Here is a 21,501-nt window from a genome sequence, read left to right as displayed (position 1 = left end):
GTGTTAGATCGCGTAAATATAAATGTGGTCGCGAAAGCCTACGTGTTAAACTGGCGTTGTGCTTCGAAAATGTGTAGTATTGGCATTGTGAGATCACTGTCATTTAAACTCATGTAAGCTAACTGACAAACCCCATTGTCATCGATGTTTTCTGCGTCCCTACCCCCTCCCCAATAATAGGAATAATATCATGAGAAAAATAAAATTCCGTTTGAAACTCTTACAGCTAGCAGTACATCACCCTGTGTCAGAAAATGACCCTGAACGACGTCACATCACTGCTTATGCAACTGCTTCAGTAGACCCACGTTTTCAATTCTCAGAGCCGGGATATAACAAATTAAGTGGTAAACACAATTACATGTGATGTGTTTGTGTGCGTGTAGCCCATCAATTCGCTACGCAAGGAAGCCCAGTTTAATCTACGAGGTGTTTTTCTTCCATCTCAACGGTCCTGGCTCTGTGCTCTCTGATCCCTTAGTCACCCGAATCACCTCACTGGGAATTGTTACGGCACTCGATTACAATGCTCATAGGCAGCCAATTTTGCTCGCACTGGGTACCGCAACATTTTAAAAGACAATATTTTTTACATAAACGAGAATTGTTATAACAAATGTTTAAAGATGTAATTCGGTCTGAATAATTGGACAAAAAGCTCATTAAGCAATGTGTAATTTCGTTATTTTTGCAATGTAAAACTGCGAGATCGAAAAGAGGTTTGGATTTAAGGTGGCACCCTCAGTCACAGTCATTTGTCTGCGACATGCTGCATTGTGTGCGTTATTGTTGTTTTTATTCTAAAAGTACTGCCTTCACCTCTCCATTCAAGTTGGAGTCGTCCTGTGTCGTGAGAGCAGTACAGTACAGGAAGCTGGCTGTTGCTTTCTCTCTTGTCGTATTTAAAGATGAGGGTTCCCACAAAGTCAACGAAGGGTATTCTCCTGAACCAGGAAATATGCTCGTTTCACCATCAACTCTGAGCAGCGACTCTTAACAAAACAAAAACACATAGCACGTAAGCTGAATGGATTACCCCACGAGGATTTTAAAACATGCAGCAGTAAAAAAACAAAGTTATCTCATTGATGTATGACCACTGAATAATTTCTAAATACAATAACTACTACGCTGTGAGAAAATGTGTGTTTAATATGGGTGCTTAATCTCAATCACGTGGCAAGGTGGCTTGGTGGTTAGCGCACTGCGCTATGGAACCTGTCGATCCGAGTATGGTTTCTTCCCACGGCTAACATCAGTAGCGACTGATATCTGAACCAGCCCTCCACCCAACTGCCCTGACCAGCGTGGTTCAGTGCGGTCAAGCAACTCACATGGTTGAAACAGCGTGGCTAATCGCTTCATTGATATACTGCAAGGCTTCCAAATCTCAATACTAGAATGTGATCTTGGCGTTTCAGAAGTTTGGTTCACCAAGCTAAACATATAGGTTGTCATGCCAAGACTGGCAGGTGTTTTTCTTTCCTCGCTTGAATAGAACTCATGCTCTTATGCGAGCCACATTTATTCCCCGAGCCTCGCTCCATCGCTCTCTCTCTCGGCATCCCACGGTGTGCTTTTCTGATCCCTGCTACAAATCGGACGTCATCATCTCACCCCCCACCAAACCCTCCCACCTTCCCTGGCCGTTCCCAGGCAGACCCCCTGGCCTTTCCTTCCCACTTGCCTCTCGCTCCCATTCCCTCCCTCGAGCGCCATCCTGCAAAGAACTTCGGCTCAGTCCATCTCTTCATCTGCTTCATCTCCTCCTCCACGCTGCCGGGAATCCGCGTAGGAGGAGAAAAGTTTTGGCTTCATTCTTGGAGAAGAAGGAAAAACAATAGTCCAGTCGGCGCCGGGGATTCGTCGGGGGTGGGGTGGGGGGGAATTCAACAACGTGATGAAGTTTTGCGAGCTGACGTCTCTCAGAGGACAATGCATCGTCTGCAGTAATTGCCTACCGCCCGTCTTCTTTGTTGCAATGCGTCCTGCTCAATGAAGGTAATTCACTCTTCTGTCGCGTCTGGAGTTGATTCAATGCGGGTGCTTAGAACGGTCCGGTTTTTTTCTCTCTCTCTCTCTCAGTCGTGCAGGGATGGAATTGCGAATCAATGATCATTATAAACTTGGAGACGGACTTTTCTTGTAAACAGCGATAAATAAAAACTTACATAACTCGAGGCAACAAACCAGTGGCCACAAAACATGCAGCCGATGTGACGCGTGCTCTCCCGCTCAAGATCAAAGTCGCTGATAAAAATATTAAATTATATATATTATTGGAAACTGGGAATAACACACATTTTTTGGGACATTTCAAACGATCATAGGAAATGCGAAGCAACGGATCTACCGAGGAAGACCAGTGCTGTCAAAAAACAAATATCAGTTATTGTGAAAGGAAATTAACATGTAAAGGAATTGCGAGCTCCTATACGTTCAGCGAGTGAGAAGATTTCAGAGGCGCGCTTTGTCCTGCCAAATCCAATTAACAGATACATTAACCAGCAGTGACTTTATTTCTAAATAAAGTAAAACTAAAGTTTTCAAGTAAATTATATTTAAGATTACAGGAATAATAGATGCCGCTTCACCGTGTCTTTACATGAAGAATAATACCAAGCCGACACAGTTCAAAAATACCAACACAACCACGTCTTGTATTTACACGCTGAAGAAGTCATCTGCGTCCGGTTCGCATGCATATACCTGAAGGAGTCACAAGTTATTTGATGCTTGACTCCTAGTACGACGTCTATATCCGTATTATTAAAAAAAAACTTCACGTCTGTCATCGTCACTGCCTACTACCGAGCTACACATTCGTTTGGACAAGTGACCTTCCGCCCAGTTGCAGGTATGGATCTCATAAGCACCAACTCTCGCACGCGTTGCTACCCTGTGTGGGAGTGAACACGAAGCCGCATCAATACACTAACCGTGCAGTACAAGTGCTGGATATCAGGGCGTCCCCTACCACGCGCTCACGTGGCCGTGAAGGAGTATTCGACCATCCTTCACGCTGGGCAGTGCGCCTCCGAGTGAAGTTGTGGATGGGTGGAATGCAAAAAAAACAATGGGATTGGTTTCGCTGTTGTCGCTGCGTTGCCCTCTACTTCCCGAGGCGCCTACTGCAACTGTTGTGTTCGCACTGCCGCGGTCACGCATCCACCCTCGCACTATCCAACCTCAACGCCTGCTGACCTTCCGAGATCCGGCGCATTCCAAGTGGTTTCACTTATCTCACGGTAGCGCTTACACTGAAAAAAAACTCTTGTGGATAATATGGTCGCGAAAGCCTACGTGTTCAAGTAACAAAATGTGCCAATTATAGCTCGCAATTCATATCCTCCGGGTTTTCCTCCCCAATAACCACACAGAGATATATTTGTATATATGTGTTTGTTTCTCTTGTCAAGGACCCCGTGTGCAGCATGCAGGCGAGCCCTGTGTGCGTGGAATCCCCATCGGGTAGAGGATGAGCTCGCCTTCCCGGCCAAGATGAAGAACTCCTCCTGGGGTGTCACCAACGCCCCGCTGTCGATTTCAGCAGTGACTCCGGCCCCAGACGCAAATGGGACCTCTCAATCTCCTCAGCAGCAGCAGCTGCTGCTGCTGTTGCAGGACCAAGCCCGCGTCGTGGGTCTCGTGTTGACGCTCGGCTCCTTCATCGTCTTCGCCATCGCGGGCAACGTTCTGGTCATCCTCTCGGTGTTCTGCAACAGGCACCTGCGCACGGTCACCAACTACTTCATTGCCAACCTGGCCCTGGCAGACCTCCTGCTGAGCACAACCGTGTTACCCTTCTCCGCTGCCCTCGAGGTGATGGGGTACTGGGCTTTCGGGCGGCCCTTTTGCGACGTGTGGGCTGCGGTGGACGTGCTCTGCTGCTCGGCGTCCATCATGAGCCTGTGCGTCATTTCCGTGGACCGCTACGTGGGCGTCGGGTATCCCCTGCGTTACCCGGCCATCATGACCGAGCGGCGGGCCTTGTTCGTACTGGTCAGCGTGTGGGTGCTGTCCATCGTCATCTCCGTGGGGCCTCTGCTCGGCTGGAAGGAGCCTCCGCCGGATGACGAGACTATCTGCAGCATCACTGAGGAGCCAGGCTATGCGCTCTTCTCGTCCATGCTGTCCTTCTACATACCCATGTGCGTCATCCTGGGCATGTACTGCAAGGTCTACACCGCGGCCAAGAGGCAAACCGAGAGCCTCAAGGCCGGGGTCAAGAGGGCCAGGGCCAACATGAGAGAAGTCACCCTGCGCATCCACCGTGGCCGGGATGACGGCTCGGCCAAGGAGCCCCATCACCTGCGGGGGTCCCTCTCTGTCAGGATCCTCAAGTTCTCCCGAGAGAAGAAAGCGGCCAAGACCGTGGGCATTGTCGTGGGGGTCTTTGTCCTCTGCTGGTTTCCATTCTTCTTGGTCCTGCCGCTGGGTAAGTTACTGAACTGTCATAATCATAATCCCCTTTCTCTTAGGGTAAACATTGAACGCCGCGCGTCTGCTGTGCCGCATCAGTGGGGTAGGGCAGAATGCGTTGGGGAGGTATAGTGGCATCAATGGTTTAGGCAATGATGATATTTCGATCTTTGTAAACTCAACAAGTTCGTAAGAATTATTTTTCAAGGGGGTCCTGCATTGCATGTTTAGCATGTGGGAGGAAGACTGGGGTTCTTGGGGGAAACCCGCACATTACAAGGGGATTATTCTCAAAGTTCCGCACAGATGGATTCAATCTTATGTTGCACTGCCATCTCCTGGCCACCATGCAGGGCTCATTGCCAGATCTGTGCAAGTAATGTCACATGGCAAGCGAGTATTGAGTTGGTTCCATTACCTTGATGTGGTTATATTGTTAAATACCTTTGGCTGCCATTCCGTTGTTAGTCTCGACCATTGGCCAATCATCGCATCTAGCAATGCAGTCTACCTAAGCCCACTTGTTTTTACTAACAGTCAAAATAATAGCTCTCACTTGTGTTTGTCTTCTGATCAATGTTACTCTTTCTGTCTGCCAGTGGTATTCCCAGCAATGCATCGCTCCGTGCTTTGCACACTTTTCTACTTTTGTTTCATATTCCTTGTCAGTGTCCATGTTTATGATTCATGTCACATCAGGTGATACGTACTTTTCTTTTCATTTACATTGGTTTGCTGCTTTACATTCTCAACTTCAGATTTTTTTTTTAAAAGCACTCCAACCCATTCTCGTCTGCCGCTTAATTAATCATTTTCATTCTAATCCACCTTGAACAACTGCATAGGTATGCATTCTCTTGGTATGTCCCTCTTACAGATATCTTTATCCGTGATACAAACTTGTAATATAAGTACATTGCTCTTGCTCATGTTTATCTTGAGCCCGACTTTAGAGCATTATTCATGAAGTTATTCACAATCAATTCCTGTTCGTTCAATTCCATTGCTTGTTGTCATCCGCAAATCTGCGATGGTTGAAATCTTCCTAATTTATATTTATGCCTTTATTTTTCCAATCTATGATTGTAAAATATCTTCAAATTGGCTGTTGATTACATGGTTGAAATTCTGACTCCCCTTCTGAAATGAACGATGTTGCTTACTTCATAAAATCTCAGTGTAGTCGTTCCATTCTTGCACATTTTTTTTCATTATTTCCAAATGTTGTTTTTCGTACAAGAGGTTTGTGAGCACTTGGATTATTGCATCAATTTCCACCTAGTGTCAAATGTATTTCCAAAGCCTGAAAAGGCTAGGCATAACGGACTTTAATATTAATTCGTCTACCAAAATGTGATGAGGAAAAAAAACTGGACCTAAATTTATCTTTGCTCACGTTGCTGCGTGGCCTATAGATTGTTTATTCTTATATTTCCAATGGTAGCCATAAACAATTTATGAACATGCAATAATAGGCTCCTGGGTTATGTAATCCTTCAAGCCAGTTTTGGCTACCCTTTTGAATCGAGAAATGTTTAGCCATCATTTCTTCTTTGAATTATTTCATTTCTGTGTAAACATTTAGTAAATTGGTCACACTCATTTTGTTCTAACATCTGGTCCTGTTTGTTTGATGATGTCCACAGAAATTTAATCTGGTACAGGAGATGCATCTTTATTCATACTGCGAGGGGAAATGTTTACTTATTTAACGGTGGCACAACCTGGGTTCATCTCCTGGAGTTTTATGCACGGCGTTGTAATCTCCCCCTGCCTTACATGGGTTTCCTTTGGGTTCTCCGGTTTCCTACCATAACTAACAATATACAATTGAAATGGAATTGGCCAAACGCTCTCCTGCTGTAAAATTCTAAACAAATTACTTAATTGCGATCGCACGTAGCAACATTGTCACCTACTACAAAACCAGAATCAGAATATTTATTTATACTGGAGGCATCCGATGAGCTATAAAGTTTTTTTTCCACAGATTTCCAATAGGGGCAGGTCAGAAAAACTTGGCAGAACCCTCCATTAAAAGAGTCTTGAGACTCAGTGAGGCTTTCCTGGGTAAGCAAGCGCAGAAAATAATACCGTGCGATGTATGGAATTTCCTTTTCTTCATCTGAAAAATGGTTAGAATCCTGGGATATATTACTTTTTCTGTAGTGATTTTCATAGCATTCCGGCACACATTTTAGATCCTATCTCCATCACGTGCTATGGTTCCATCTGTCTTTTCAAGGGCTAACCAGTTTCGACTGGAAAATCGTCAACCTACAATCTATACCAAAAACTCAACACACTCGTCAACTAACTCTACTCTAAAAGAGAAAAATATATAATCGGCGACGTTTCGGGTAATGGCCCTTCTTCATAGCACATAAACCAATGGCCCTTCTATGAAGAAAAAAGGATTATTCCCCAGAACGTCGCCGATTATATATATTTTTTTCTTTTGAGGCAGTGTTGTTGATGAGTATGTCGCGCGTTATGTTAACTGCGCTTGGCACCGCTGCCGATGCAGCATCACCAAACAATTTGTTTAATGTCGACCCACACAGAACTCTGTGAAACGATTAAAAAATATTTTTACAAATATTTTAGGTAACACAACAGAAGATTGAGTGAAGAGGTCGAATCATGAAAGCATGGCAGAAGAAAGGAGGCTGAGTACATTACGTAAAATAAATGAAAATATATCCAAAGCACAACCAAAATATAATAAAGTAAAGGGACAAAATGTGCTCCTTTTACCAATCTGCACGGCATAGTGAAGAAGTAACCAGCATAGTGAAGTATATTCACACAACTCCCCTTACACACAAGCCTGTGAGCTAACATACCCTAAATAAAAGATATGAGCCATACTGATATACATCTATAACAAGTGAGTGATGATGCCTTCTGTCAATAGTGTGGGATGGCGCCCTCTTGGCGAGTTAGGCTTCATCAATGTAGGGCAGAATACCATCTCCCGCCGTGTCCGTTTGGCGCACACGTCAAGACATACCCACACATGTTCCATGTGCGGCATGCGACATTAACCAAATGCGTTTTTGTGTAATGTAACTCATGGCCTATCTTGCCCAGAAACTACGCCGATCTTGGCTTTGGTATTGAAAGGGTGGTGACATTGCCGCTTTTTGCAGTGCTTCGCGGTTCAAGCCCACGGTCACCCTAGTTAATTCTGCGGGAATATTAATGACAACAACAACAACAAAATAAGCGCCGCCTGCCTCTGAGTTGCGGCCGTTACGTCCGCAAATTTGCACGCGTTATAAATTGCATCATTATTACTATTAAAATCCCTTAACGTTATTCTAAAAAGAGTAGGACGTGTGTGCTGGCATCAGGGCTTAATTTTTTTTTAAATATATATTGACATATACTTGGAAATGACTTAATTGGGAAACACAAAGCAATTGTCACACACTCCTACTGTGAAAAATCAGCAGGACCCTCTTGAAAAAAGGTCTTGCCACGCGGTGAGATATTTCTTGGTAAACAAATCTAAGAATACGTTTCCTTCATTTAACGAGAATATAAAAATGTTGTGAGATGTTTGTGAGTTTCCAAGCAATTTGGTTTAAGAGTTTCTGTAGTTTACGAGAAGGGAACAGCTTCTGTAAATACAGATGTGAAACCAAGACTTGCGCAACTACTGTCACGACAGTTTTCTTTTTTTTTTATCGAATTTTAAACCATATTTTCATCCAATCACAGACATTCCTTGGCATTTTATTTCAGGAAAGCCGCTGCTTCAGAACTCGTGTTGCGTGTTGGTCTTTTGTAAAAACGTGTGGAATGTCATTGAACGCATGGACATATATCGCAAGCATAGCAATAAAAGCTCATACACTGACTTGAAAAAATAATAAATTGTTGCTATGAGAGACGGTTCGGCACACAAAAGGCACATTATGGAGAGGCAATGCATGCATGCGCAAAGTGTCAACATTCTCTGTTCAAGGATTTGAATCAAAGAGCTCCCGTTAAAAAAACATAGACAGGTTAAATGCAATGTCATGGCAGTGGTGTGTGTAATTTAAACCCAATTGTCATTTTTTAAAGTAATAGTGACATTTTACTCTTTGGTTCTTTCGGTAAAATGAAATATTTTATTTAATTTTTCTACCTACGTGACTTTACCGAAAGAACCAAAGAGTATGGATTCCTGTAAATTAATCGACAGCAGCACGTTGAAGATACAGTGTAAATAATGAAACACGAAAGCAAATGGAGAATACGAATGCGAGTTGCAGTGTTGCAATAAACAGCTCTGTATCACTCCACTGCTGGATGAAGACCTCCCCACGTCATGTCGGTAATTGGGCTTATTTGACCTTACTTCACAATGCTGCTCAGTTGGGGGGGTTCATGAATAGGAAGGCCAAGAACCGATTCAAATATAACACACCACTGATTCCATTCATCACCGGGAATATAACTCGGGTCGCAACTATAGTACCTCTACAATTGTGGCCTGCAAGCAATTATTGTAGTGTATTGCCATTTTTGATAACACGCTTAAAGATGTCACGACTTTTGTTATCACTCGGCATACTTTGAACATTGCAGGCATAGAGCATGTGCAGTTACAAAATTGCATATACCGTGTAATAAAATAAAACACAATGCTCTGCTGTATAGCGTGCTGATTACAATGTTGACAGCATCTTGAGATAATTGCTGTAACCTTGACCACATAGCATATTTTTTACTCTCCAAAGTTTGTGAAAAACAATCCACACATATTGTACACAGCTAACGCAAGTTTCAATGAGCCCATTGGCTAAACTCTCTTCCAGAATCTCATCGGCACCTCCCTGCTGCTTCTCTCCGTGAGCAAAAAAAACTAATCATTGGTTGTAGACTTGAGAGACAATGGAAGAAAACAAATCAAGCCTTGGAATATATGACCAGATCTGGAAGCCTCACATCAAATCCCCTCAGTCAGCTCTGGCAAGGTCCAATTCATATTTCTACTCTGCCCTCACTGCAACTGGTGCTGGAAACCCTAAATCCCTCGTCAGGTCAATAAATTCCTTCCTGCAACCCCAGAACCTGGCTTCCTCCACTACTCGGTTGGCAAGTATAAATAAAACGCTTCCTATTCCATTCAAAAGGTTAAAAAAAATACAGGAATGACATGTTTTGTTGCCAGAGAAAAGGGGAAAAACCTATTCTCATATTTTGGTACTGGCACCCCGAGCTCTCATTACTCTGATAATGCATTGTCTTTGAGCTGTACGCCTTTTGGCGTCCTCTGGTCTAACACCGTTTGAGATGAGGCTCAAAAGAAAGCTGTTTCTGGTGTGGACCAATCAGTTGCAAAGACAATGCATATATTATCAGAGTATGTTTTTGTTAGCATTCTGACCACAAGTATTGTGGTTAATGCAAACATGATTCCTTGTAAAAGGTTTCAGTTTGGTGTTTTAAAACTTAACACCTGTTTTGTTGCCAGAAGAAAGGGGAAAAAAACCTATTCTCCAGAATGACATTATAGTGCCTGGATCTTCCTCCTATTGCTTATCCCTTTGATCCCTGTCCACTTCCCACAGCGGCATTTGTCATCATAAATACCACCAAATATCTAACCTATAAACATCTTCTGTCCAATATAAATTCCAGTGTTATATAAATGTGGTAGTATTAAGATGCTATATATGGTAAGGTGGAATACGAGGCATACGTGGGGTAAAATAACTGTTTTTCCTGGTTCTCACAGATATGATGGCATCAGCCATAATCAGGTTGAGATGTATATCGATGTCCCCCTACAGAAGCACCATGCTGCTCGTTTTTCCAGCTCAACAACCACACGTGAGGACTAGGACAAAAAGGCTTTTACTCCGCGTAGGCTTCTATAATCCTGAGGGTTGGTTCTTCCAGGAGTGCCCCCCACCCTTAAAGGTCTGAACTTCGGGGCCATAGGAACCAGGGACTGGATCAGGCAGGGCGCTGCAAAATCTGAAATATTTAGTAATTTATTATTGTACTAACCACAATCTGTGTAGAGTCAATACATAAAGTTGCAGTGGGAGACGTTTTCATAATTTAAGTTATTGATATAACCTCTTTTCAACAAAATTATGAAAACATTACATTTGCTTCACTAACTAAACAAATGAGCTCCATAGACGATTACAAGAAAAACACATCGAAAAGTGGTGAAAGCATTTCAGTATTTGAAACTGGAAATGATGATATCATCTATTCATGTGGGGCCAACACAGGAAGCCTCTTTGGGAGCTTGCTTAGTCGTAGTGGAAGTAGTTTAAACTCCATTTGCACATTTCCTTGTTTGCTATCAAACCTTTCATATCACCATATCCTAGATGTGAGCATTTTAACGGGTATACAAAGGACGTTTTGAAATACAAATCACATTGAATGGTAATTTACAATTGCCAATGTGTTGCTTCAAAAACACAAGTTACATTTATCGGACCACTTGTTATTGCAGTTTTGATACAGTTGTTAGTCCTGCTGCTCCTGCTGCAACTGCTGCTGCAGTGCTTGCAGTAGCTGAGCCCTTCCAACCCATGGGCTCCTGGTGCAGTTGCACAGCCTGCACACTCGATTGCTACGCACACTGCCCTGGGATCAACGATGGTGGAGATTTTGACAAATCACCTAGCGAATCAATCGCTCGAATACATTTTTCATTTACGCCGAGTTGTGAGTCGATATATCGAGGCAGCGCTTTCTCTTCCGCGCGGGAGGTGTTGGGCAGGAGGGAAAACAGACCACATAATGTAATTGTGATTTACATAGCAATGAAAATATTGACACGAAGAGCTAGCGCACAACGGAGATGTCCGGGCTGGCCTCTGCTCGCTGTCCAATCAGCCCAACCGAACCTCAGAAGCCTCGTGGTGGAGCTAAGCGGGGGAGCTTCTTCAAGAGCAAGCTGCAGGAGCTACATCAACCAACGCAATAACTGCAGCAGCAGCAGGAATTATATCTGCAGCAGCAACAGCAGCTGCAACAGCTTCAGTAGCAGCAACAGTTGTATGCTGCACTCATAGCTGCAGAAATACCACGTTAGCACTACGCACCTGAGTTGGGCATGTGACGCAGCACATTGCCAATTTAACAATGTTACGTGTATTTTAAGTTATTTGTCTACGAGCAAATCTCCTCGATTGCGCCCGATATCGTTGGATCTCGGAAGTTGAGGAGGGTCAAAGAGCTTGGTGAGTGCTCGTATGCATGCACGGATGTATGCACGTTGAACTTCTTTAGCACCGTACGTAGCCAACCGCACTCATCGAAGGCGCGAGCAACTTTCGTAGAGGTGTCCTCGTCGGTGGTTGTGAACAACTCTCGACGAATCAAGCAGCCCTTGGAAGAAACCCCAAAACTCGTTTTGTAGCGGCTTTATTGGGGGTTCATTGACAGTTAACGAGAGCAAAAATAAAGTGAGCAACACAGCTTGAAGGCGGAAACTTGTACAGAAACACACTGATTGCTATCTACCTCAACTTTGGCACAATCACTGCCAACACCAACACTACCAAGTGCTGTACTGCACACGCTTTCACACTCTGGTCGTGTAAAACCAGATCTTTCTCTGCAGCCAAGCTTGGCTCTCTCTTGACGTCCAACTACGATCACGAACACACCATCAATTTTATGGCCCCCCTTTTATTTCCAGCACGTGCAGAGAGCATAAATTCTAAGCTAATTGAAGTCCATCACAACTTTGAAAATGGTTGGACATCTGTGAAAATGAGCTTTATAGCTCATCGGATTCCTCCAGGATAAATACATATTCTGATGATGATGTATGTTGAACTTATTTCGCACCGTACGTAGTCAACCGTGCTAGCCGGAGGTGCTAATTAGCTGGTGGCGATCTCCAGGCAACCTTTTGGGACTCGGGTTGAGCCGCCACTCACCACGTGCGGTGTTCAGTCTGAGCTGGTGAGCTCTGTCTGGTTCACTTGCGTTGGCAATTTCTTAATGTAGGAACACTACCACTTGGATGGGCGACCACCGGTGTTTGCCAAGTGTTGTAGGCGTGGGACTCCGAGAGCTTGTAACATCATGGCAAGTGCAGCAATGGGTGCCGTCGTTCGATTGATTTGGCCCACTCAATTGATTGAGTCTTTGGATCGATTCCATCTGCCGAGCTCCGACCGTGTCGCCCTTGTATGTGTTAATCGTGGCCAAAAAACGGCAATGCGAGTCCCGCCTGATCAAGAAACTTCAGACTTTCAATAAAAAACGAAATTTGGAAGACAAACGTTTCCCTCGGTAGACCCACGCTCGGAGTAAATTCAATATTTCTTTCATCGAGTGACTGATTCGCTCATTGACTTGTACCATCTCCATCACCGTTGACTTCAGGGCAATGGCGTTAGCTATCAAGTGTGCGGGCAGTGCAACTGCACCAGAGACAATGGGCCGAAAGGGCCCAGGTTGCCGGGCTACGAAGAGGGGAATTGTGTAGTGGTGGTGGGACCCCATTTAATTCCCGTGCCAGGGCCTATAGAAATCACGATATGCCACTGGCCCAGGAGATTGATTGGTATGTACCATCTCTGCTGTTCGCGAGCTGAGGAGAGTGGTGTAACTTAATGTGTGCAGATGGTGCAATTGCAGCAGGACCCACAGAGCAGGGGGGGGGCACTGGGCTACAAAGATGGGTGGGAATTTGTGTGTGTGTTGTGGTGATTTGAGCACGGTCCGGTGAAACAGTGTCGTGGGTTCGACCCCAACCCTGACGCCTGCTGTATATTTGGAGTTTGCGTGTTCTCCCCGTGGTCGTGTGGATTTTCGTCCGGGTCCTCTGGGTCCTTCAGTATTTTCCTCCACATTTAGAAACATGAGTTTAGGGTATTTGGCTGCTATAAATTTCCACGTGATAAGCCACTTCGTTGAGTGATCATTTGTGGCCAGGTCGCTTCTATAAAAGAGCTATATGGCTCAGTGAGCCTTACCTGGTAAAATAGTTTAGTTTTTAGTCTACCAGACTGACTGCAGAAATCAATGAGTGAAGTTCACGGGAACAGTAACCATGGTTCTGTGCGTAAAAAATATGTGTAGGAAAGAAATGAAATGCTTAGTACATAGCTGTATATCGAAGCAAGAGAATGTTTGCATTGTGTATGTAACAGTAGGGAGAATGGGTTATCATACATTATCTACACCGATACAGTATTTGATAGCCTCTCAGGAATAGCCTTAGAGTCATGAATATAAATTACAGTAATGCCCGTAATATCAGACTTCCCTCATTTGTTTATTCATGGGCTGTTGTTGGGTCACAAATCATGCCCCATACTGTGCTGTCACGAAGCGAACCCAGCTGGAGGATAAAATAAAATTGCCACCATGGGCTGGCACTCATCCACTTTAGAAAATAATTTAATGGAAGAAGTGCAGAATTGATAGATGTTAATGTTTATTGTGTGTTTTCCCGTGTCCTCATAACATGGGTAAAAGCGTCGGCTGTGTTTAACCTTTATGGATCCTTGATCTTCACATGATGCTTTGCTATAACCTGCCAAATTTGACTATGGTGTAATTAATATCACTCTCTTATCGCTGGGAAATGAGTGATACAGTACTGTACATGCAATGTAAATATTGCTTTTGACTAAAAAATATATTTAGGGGTTTTTCAGCTCCTGATTTTAGTTTGCTGAGTCAAATTGCATCAGACCGTTTCACTGTTTCACTGTTCTGACCATTTCACTGTTATGAAATGTGTGGACCAATCAGTTTCAAGGTCAATGCATATATTATCAGTGTGTTTTTGTTTGCATTTTGACCAAGTATTGTGGTTAATGCATACGTGATTACTTGTAAAAAGGTTTCAGTTTTGTTGCCAGAAAAAAGGGGGAAACCCCTATTATTATTATTTTAAACAATACTATTTGGTTTAAAAATAACACGGCAATGCTAGCCCCTCCTGACCAAGAATCTTGAGACTCATTTAAACACAATATTTGTATCACGATCCCTCGTGTAAGAGAAACGATATTCATATGATGCTTTGCTATAACCTGCCAAACTTAACAATGGTGTAATTAATATCACTCACGTAATGCTAGAAATTTAGTTATATATTACATGACATTTAAATAATGCTTTATATAATAGCATTTGGTGTAAAAATAACAGTACGCTACGCTCAAAATCCCAAACAGACAAGAGGCATATCATTCCTGTGTTGGGTAATTGAGGAAAACACAAACATACATTTTCACTTGACATCTTTATTCTTTGCGCTTGTGAAACACTGCACCCTGGACAGTTTAGAACAACATTCGTCAGGATTTTGTTCAAATATGCAGAAAGCTACGGCTTCAAAGCAAAGCTCTATCTAATCAAATGCAAACTGTTAATGGCAATATTGTGATATATTTCAGTTCTCACTCTTATGAAGATACATACTTTAAGAGCATGAAAACACATTAATCTATGGAAAATTTAAATATAAAAGTGAATTTTCCTAATCTTTTAAACCCCCCCCCCACCACCCCCCCGTGAGTATGCCAAGTGGTGAGGCTTGGCAGTTCGTAGGGAAACTGTTTTCATTGTGATCAATAATTCATTGTGATCACTCATTCATTGTGATCACTCACTCATTGTGATCACTCATTTAGCGTGAGACGTTACGGAGAAGTCCTGCAACGCAAACTAAAATCAACAGAAATGTGGTATTTTATAAGGATGGAATTTTTTATTAATTATATATATATAATTATATAAAAGGCAAATCAGAATTCTTAGACATGTAATGAGTAAACAAGAGAACAAATATGTTTTGAGTGGGACACTTAGAGGTACATAAAGCTTGGAAAGACAGCTAATTAAGCACAACAGCTATTTTAACGACTGGATGCAATTGGGAGTATCTCATACAAAGTTCTTGAGTGAATATCACGGACAACACTAAATGGAAAGCTGCGATTGGTGATGTCTTTGAGAAAGGACTCGGCACAGAGAGATTATGGAATGAATTCTTCACCGAGAGATATTTTACTAAAGTGACACATTGGCACGTACTTTTACATCCCACAATTTTAGCTAATGATGTTTTTTATGCACTTGCATTGATGGTATATAAACAATGTAAGCACGGTTAGCTTCTGGACCATTAGTCACATTGATTTTAGTGTACAGTTGCTCATTCACAGAATGCCCACAGGAACATTGTGTTAAATCTCAAGCAGAAATTTAAAAAAAATATGCTCCAGCCAAAACTGAAGAAATCCTTGTAAGGGCCACTCCCAGCTGTGCTGTTTGTTTATTTATTAATAAAATTACATGTGAAGTAGTCTCTTAGAGTTATATTTACTCTCTGTTAACACACTGGTATGTTATGTAATATAGTAAATATCCAAATATAATAGGTGGTTTTGTTCATAATCAGCTGATTTAATCTAGCAAGCTTCAAAATGTAATAAAGCAATTTTGTTAATGAAGTTCATGTTTTACTTACACGGTAAAGTTAATGAAAAATGTTTTCTTTGGCTCTGCGTTCTAGAGACCTTATACTTGCTTAAATCAATGTTTCTGTTGACAGATTTAATTTAACTAAAGTACTGTTTCTCGTCACGTTAAATAGCATAATATAGTCCAGTGTGCATAGCACCGTAAACAACATTTGTATCTGAATACTGCGTTGTTAATACATTATGAGCAACGACAAAAAAATACGCTTAAATCTGATACAACCAAATGCTCTCCATGTGCTCAGGTTCGTATTTCCCAGAGTGCAAGCCGGATGACACTGTTTTCAAGATAATCTTTTGGCTTGGCTACTTGAACAGTGGCGTCAACCCGCTCATTTATCCATGCTCCAGCCAGGAGTTCAAGCGCGCCTTCCTCAACGTCCTGCGCTGTCGGTGCCGTCAGAAGCACCACCGTCCCGCCTGGCGGGGCCACCGCTCCGTCTGTGGCAGGTCGGCCGCCACCTCTGCCCGCCCGCCCCACCACTGCAGCCGGACCACGATCGGCCCCACCGACGCCGAGAGGCCGGCGGGCAGCTTTTACTCGCGGCGGAAGTCAAACTCCGACGACCTCGTCGCAGACTTCTGCTCGACGGAACGGAAGAGGAGCTCCCACAGCTATCAATCGCGCAGTAGCTCCCACAACATTTCGGCAGCTTTTTACTTGGAGCCAGAGAAGAGTTCCATCAGCCTCGTGGATGATTTTTACCCGGCACGAGAGCGCAGTTCCCGTGACCTTTCCGATTGCTATCGGGATTCGGGCCCCCCTGTTACTCCAGGGTCAAAGCTGCGAAGTTTTCTGCAGTGGGTGACTCGGGGCCGCCGCTTCAAGAGAGATGCCCGACTCAGCCAAGACCGTGGAATGGCCATCAGCATGGGTTCACAAACGAATTATGACACAGAAAGGGGAGATGTTAATGTGCATGCTGAAAGACCTACTACTGGTGAACTTGCGATTACAGAAATATAAATATTGTAGCCCCTGTTTGTAAAAAAGAAGTATAAAACAGGGGCAAAAAAATACATAACTGGGGTGCCAACAGTGTAGTTGTCACCGTATAAGTTAATGACTGCTGCATAGAATGTCTAATACTTTGTGAATGTATGGAAACGACAGTGTATTTCAGCATGGCAGTTACACTGCCAAAAGCTAAGTAGACTTTTGCTCATCTGTACATAATGTTGTAAACCATTCGTTCAAGCCTATTCAGAACTGATTTGTCATGTACATGTTTACCACTAATTTAATGTGTAATACATTTTTTCATTAATAACTGTACCGTGTAATTTACAGTGTGTTGTGAAATTAAATATATTGCGGTATTTTATGCTGCACTTTTGGTTTTTTGGTGAAGTAAAATGTGCATACCCTGTATGGTTTTGGAGCACACACTGGTGATACAAGTAAATAAAAGCTGCACGAACAGAAACAACATCGCATTCCTGTATAATAAAATAGTTGTAATGTGTACAATAAAATAATGTACAGAATAGTAGAGTAACATTAAAAATGTTTTAAGTACCCTCAAACTAGAATTTTCTGTCAAAAAAAGAAAGTGTTATTGTCTTATGCTCATATTCTTATCGGGCTCTTTGGTGTAAAATAGTGTCCAACTCTAATGATCCACTCTAGCTGGCCTTTCTGCTTGCTATGAAGAAGGGGTATTTGTTCAAAACATTACCATTATATATTTTCTTTATTTTAAGGTCACAGTGTTATTGACGAGTGTGTGCTGGAGTTGTTGTTATGTGCTTGTGTACCACTGCCAATGGAGCACCACCAAATAATGTCATATACTCATCATCACAATAATATAATCTTGATTTGAAGTTTTCGTGACTGCAGGAATCCATAACTCTTTGGCTCTTTTGGTAAAGTCACGTAGGTAGAAAAATAAATAATAAATCACGACGTTTCGATCGCAACACAAGCAATCGTCTTCAGGTAGAAAGATACAGCAGTATAACTGATGAACAAGAAAGGGTTGCTGCAACAAGAGGCTATATGTAGGTTTGAGGTGGGTGTCACCCAAGAGCAAGTAGGCATTGTCAGAGATGGAAAGGAGTCCCTTCGCCGTATGCACGCACAACAGCTGCGCCAAAGGAGGATTGGCATGCTAATGAAAACGAACATAATGGGGAATTAGCCCCGTCATCGCACACGAGCAACGTCGCCGCAGCTGGCTTGCGGGGCTCAGGTGGAACCAGGTGGTTCCTACCAGTATTACCTCTTGTTGCAGCAGCCCTTTCTTGTTCAGCAGTTCTACTGCTGTATATTTCTACCCGATGACGATTGCTTGTGTTGCGCCTGAAACGTCGTTATTTAATTTATTTTTCTACCTACGTGACTTTACCGAAAGAACCAAAGAGTACACAATCATATAGTTTAATCACAAACGTACCCATTGAATGAACCGATCAGTAACAAATAACAATTACAATTTAAACTCAAACTTTGAGACACTGTGTGAAGGAAGCGACAGTAAATCAGACAGTCACACAATCATTAGAACATTGTGCATTAGGTATATGTCGTAGCAGGTAATATCCAGTGATGAAACTTTTCCATGTTCCGGCGTATTGGTATGTCTTTTCATTAAAGCAAATGTTTTATAAAAACGATCTCACTTGCTTTCGTCTGCCTCTTTAATTTCATCATTTTTATTCCATTCCTTCTTCAAAAGTTGTCCCATGTAATCATGTGACGTGTTCTTCCAACGGACATTTAAATTGCTTAGCAACTTGTCATATGTGCCTTTTCATATGCAATCAGTACAATCAATAGTATTGATTATGATATATAGATTTAAGAAGCATGGAGGGGGGTGGGTGGGATGCTTGGAAGCAGAGAGACAAAGAGGAACAAATGGAACAGAGAACACGCAAGTTTGAGACATCCTATTGACTTGAGGGATGGGAAGTTGAAGTTTGGGCTGTATACACTGCTCAGAAGGGACCATGTTTGGTTGCTGAAACCCCCGCCAGTGGCAGCCACATGAGAGAACACCTCAAAGTTGTGACCATCGTGGAGATGGAGCAATGAGATCGGTTCGTGTGCAAGGAGCTGGATGCTCATTTGGATGGCGAAAAATGAGATGGCAACAGCTTCGGAGGCCTTCATCCAACAGGGTATAGATCATAGTTGCTGATAATGATGATGCATCTTTAAATGTTAAACTTCATTTTTGTTGAAGCCACGTTGGCAGCAGTGCACAAGCACAAATAAGAAAACTCAACTTCGTCAATCTAAGTATGGCCTTAAAAGGAAAAGTATGTAATTGGTGACGTTTCGGGCAATAGCCCTTCTTCATAGCACATATGATTCATAGCACATCAATGATTTATGGGCTATGATTTATATGCTATGATGGAGACGGACCATGACCCGACATGTCACGTGGTATATAGTTTTCCTTTTAAGGCAATACCTTTCAAAATAAAGCATTCTTAAATGATGGCATTTACATTAATTTAGCTCAATGTATTGGGCTCGAGTATATGTAACAGGTGCAGGAATAAAGGAGAAGTAAAAAGTACTTAACGTTTCAGTAGATATCTCTGAATGTGCTGTAATCACATTCACTGTTTCTATAGTTAACAAGCCGTCCAGATGGCTGGGGTAGGAGAAAACACACACTTGTGGATGTTATCTCCAGAGAATGGCTTTAAATGTTTGTTAAATACATGCCAACTTGATGCATAAACCTTTCAGCGAGTTCCCATAAACCCTGGGGGGAGATGCTGGCAACTCCAGTTGAAGCAAGACAAATGAGAGAACCACTGCCGAGAATTGTGAATTTTACAGATTTTGTTTTGTATTCATAGTTCAACTTACGAGCTAGTTTTGTATGAGAATGCAGTTAATTAAATTGTAATTGAACTCCATTACAAATATGAAGCAATATTATGATAATTTGTGGGAAATGTCAAATTTACAACAGCACTCAAATGCTTCGACAGTAACGAGGTGCATGCGTGAAGGAAGGCGTTTAATACTCGTATTCATAATACAGGCTGTTTTGGGTTAGATCGCGTAAATAGAAATGTGTCGTTAACCCCGCCACCACCCGACACAGCCAATTAGTAAGGTTTGTCACATAAACAGAACATGCCAATGCGTTACAAGTACAGCACACCGGTGTGTTGGAAAGCAAATCCGCAACATTTACAATCTAAGTATGACGTTTTGCCAGTAATTACAACTAGCATCATCGCGCGGACAGCAATATTTGTCGAGAAACCCTGTTGTGTCCCTTAAATAGAGGGGGGTAGATGTGATGGCTTCACTTGTGAGCCCTTCACGTGCGAAGGGGGGGGGGGTTGTCAGATGGATCATGTAAACATTTATTTGAATACTTTGCAGACACTTTTAATCTGCATTCTGCAAACGTGGATCTTCAAAACATTACGGTATATGTACAATTTACAACAACAAAATAATTATAACATTGTTATACTTTAACATGTTTAAACCACTCCTGCATAAAATATACTGTATATTACAAGTGAATGTTTTCCATAATATAAGAATGTTTCATTCGAAGAGTACATTTTTTTTGCCAATCTTCACACCAACAAAGCACATTCCAAGCCACACTGTTAACCACTCTGCGAGCAATAAATCACGCAGGCACATCTTCACAGATGTCTAACACACTGTTACAATTAAAGCCTAACTTGAGTGTGATACTGCCCACAAAGTGCGTACATTTACTCAAGAGATTTCTCCTTAAATATTAATATGTACAATGCAGGGCGTCGAACGGTGGCAATGAGGTTCGGACACTGCTATATGAAGCCAGTGATCTCGAGTTTGATTCCTAGCCATAGCCAACAACACCAGTGGTGATAGCTAAACTGGTCCTGCTACCACCATCCTCACTAACCCGCACTGAACAAAGTGAAGTATGGTCAAAAAAACCTCCCAACCCCCATGAATGAAAAGCATGGGGATGCCTTTATCCAGCAGTGGATTGCTAAAAGGGCCCAGTAAACTAAATACAACACTGTGCTAAGAATTTAGGGATGGACAGTGTGTACTTTGTGCGTGGACAATGTGGTAATTAATTACATGCATAGGAAACTGATGTGAAAGGACATTGACATGCCTTTCTGTTTCGAGAGAAGCCAGCAGATTCCAGCGAAATGTCCTGTTTGGATGCAAATGATGCATGACAATTCATGCCGAGTTGACTCTTTGCTCGGTATAACAATTCAACATTTGAACAGCTTGTTTTATGTGTGGGCACCGAATAAAAAAAAAATTGGATAGTGGGGTATAAAATGCAATAGCAAGCTAACATTATTTGGTCAGCAAGTATTTTGGAATGTTTACCAATGGCGCATTATCTGTAACATTCCTCCATGCAGGATTTTAAACCAACTTCGTCCCAGTAGACGGCAGGCCACGTACGCACCACCTTTGATTTTGAACATTGAGATTTAGGAGCAAACCTGACTTGCGACTCATGCGTTAGAGCAGGTTTTGTTAGCCACATTACAAATGTGACCTCCTGTAACCTTTTTCGGTGTCGGTAAATACACTCTTTTGGCTTTCGATACGAAGCCAGTGGATTGTGAAATCATACACGCATTCGCACACAGA

General features: G+C 42.6%; 1 protein-coding gene across 1 annotated transcript; it reads left to right on the top strand.

Moving 5' to 3' along the window:
- The first annotated feature begins 1,794 nt into the window (after nt 1-1,794).
- Nucleotides 1,795-18,939, top strand: LOC144935266 (alpha-1A adrenergic receptor-like). Its single transcript, XM_078861836.1, has 5 exons — nt 1,795-2,001; nt 3,420-4,438; nt 16,251-16,349; nt 16,478-16,700; nt 18,882-18,939. Exons 2-5 carry the CDS (start codon nt 3,502-3,504, stop codon nt 18,937-18,939), a joined length of 1,317 nt encoding a protein of 438 aa, XP_078717962.1. The 5' UTR covers nt 1,795-2,001; nt 3,420-3,501.
- Nucleotides 18,940-21,501: the final 2,562 nt, after the last annotated feature.

Source organism: Lampetra fluviatilis, chromosome 12 (genome assembly GCF_964198595.1).
Source record: "Lampetra fluviatilis chromosome 12, kcLamFluv1.1, whole genome shotgun sequence".
Classification (NCBI taxonomy): Eukaryota; Metazoa; Chordata; class Hyperoartia; order Petromyzontiformes; family Petromyzontidae; genus Lampetra; species Lampetra fluviatilis.
Note: the sequence above shows the minus strand (reverse complement) of the source record. Positions and strands in the feature narration are given on the sequence as shown.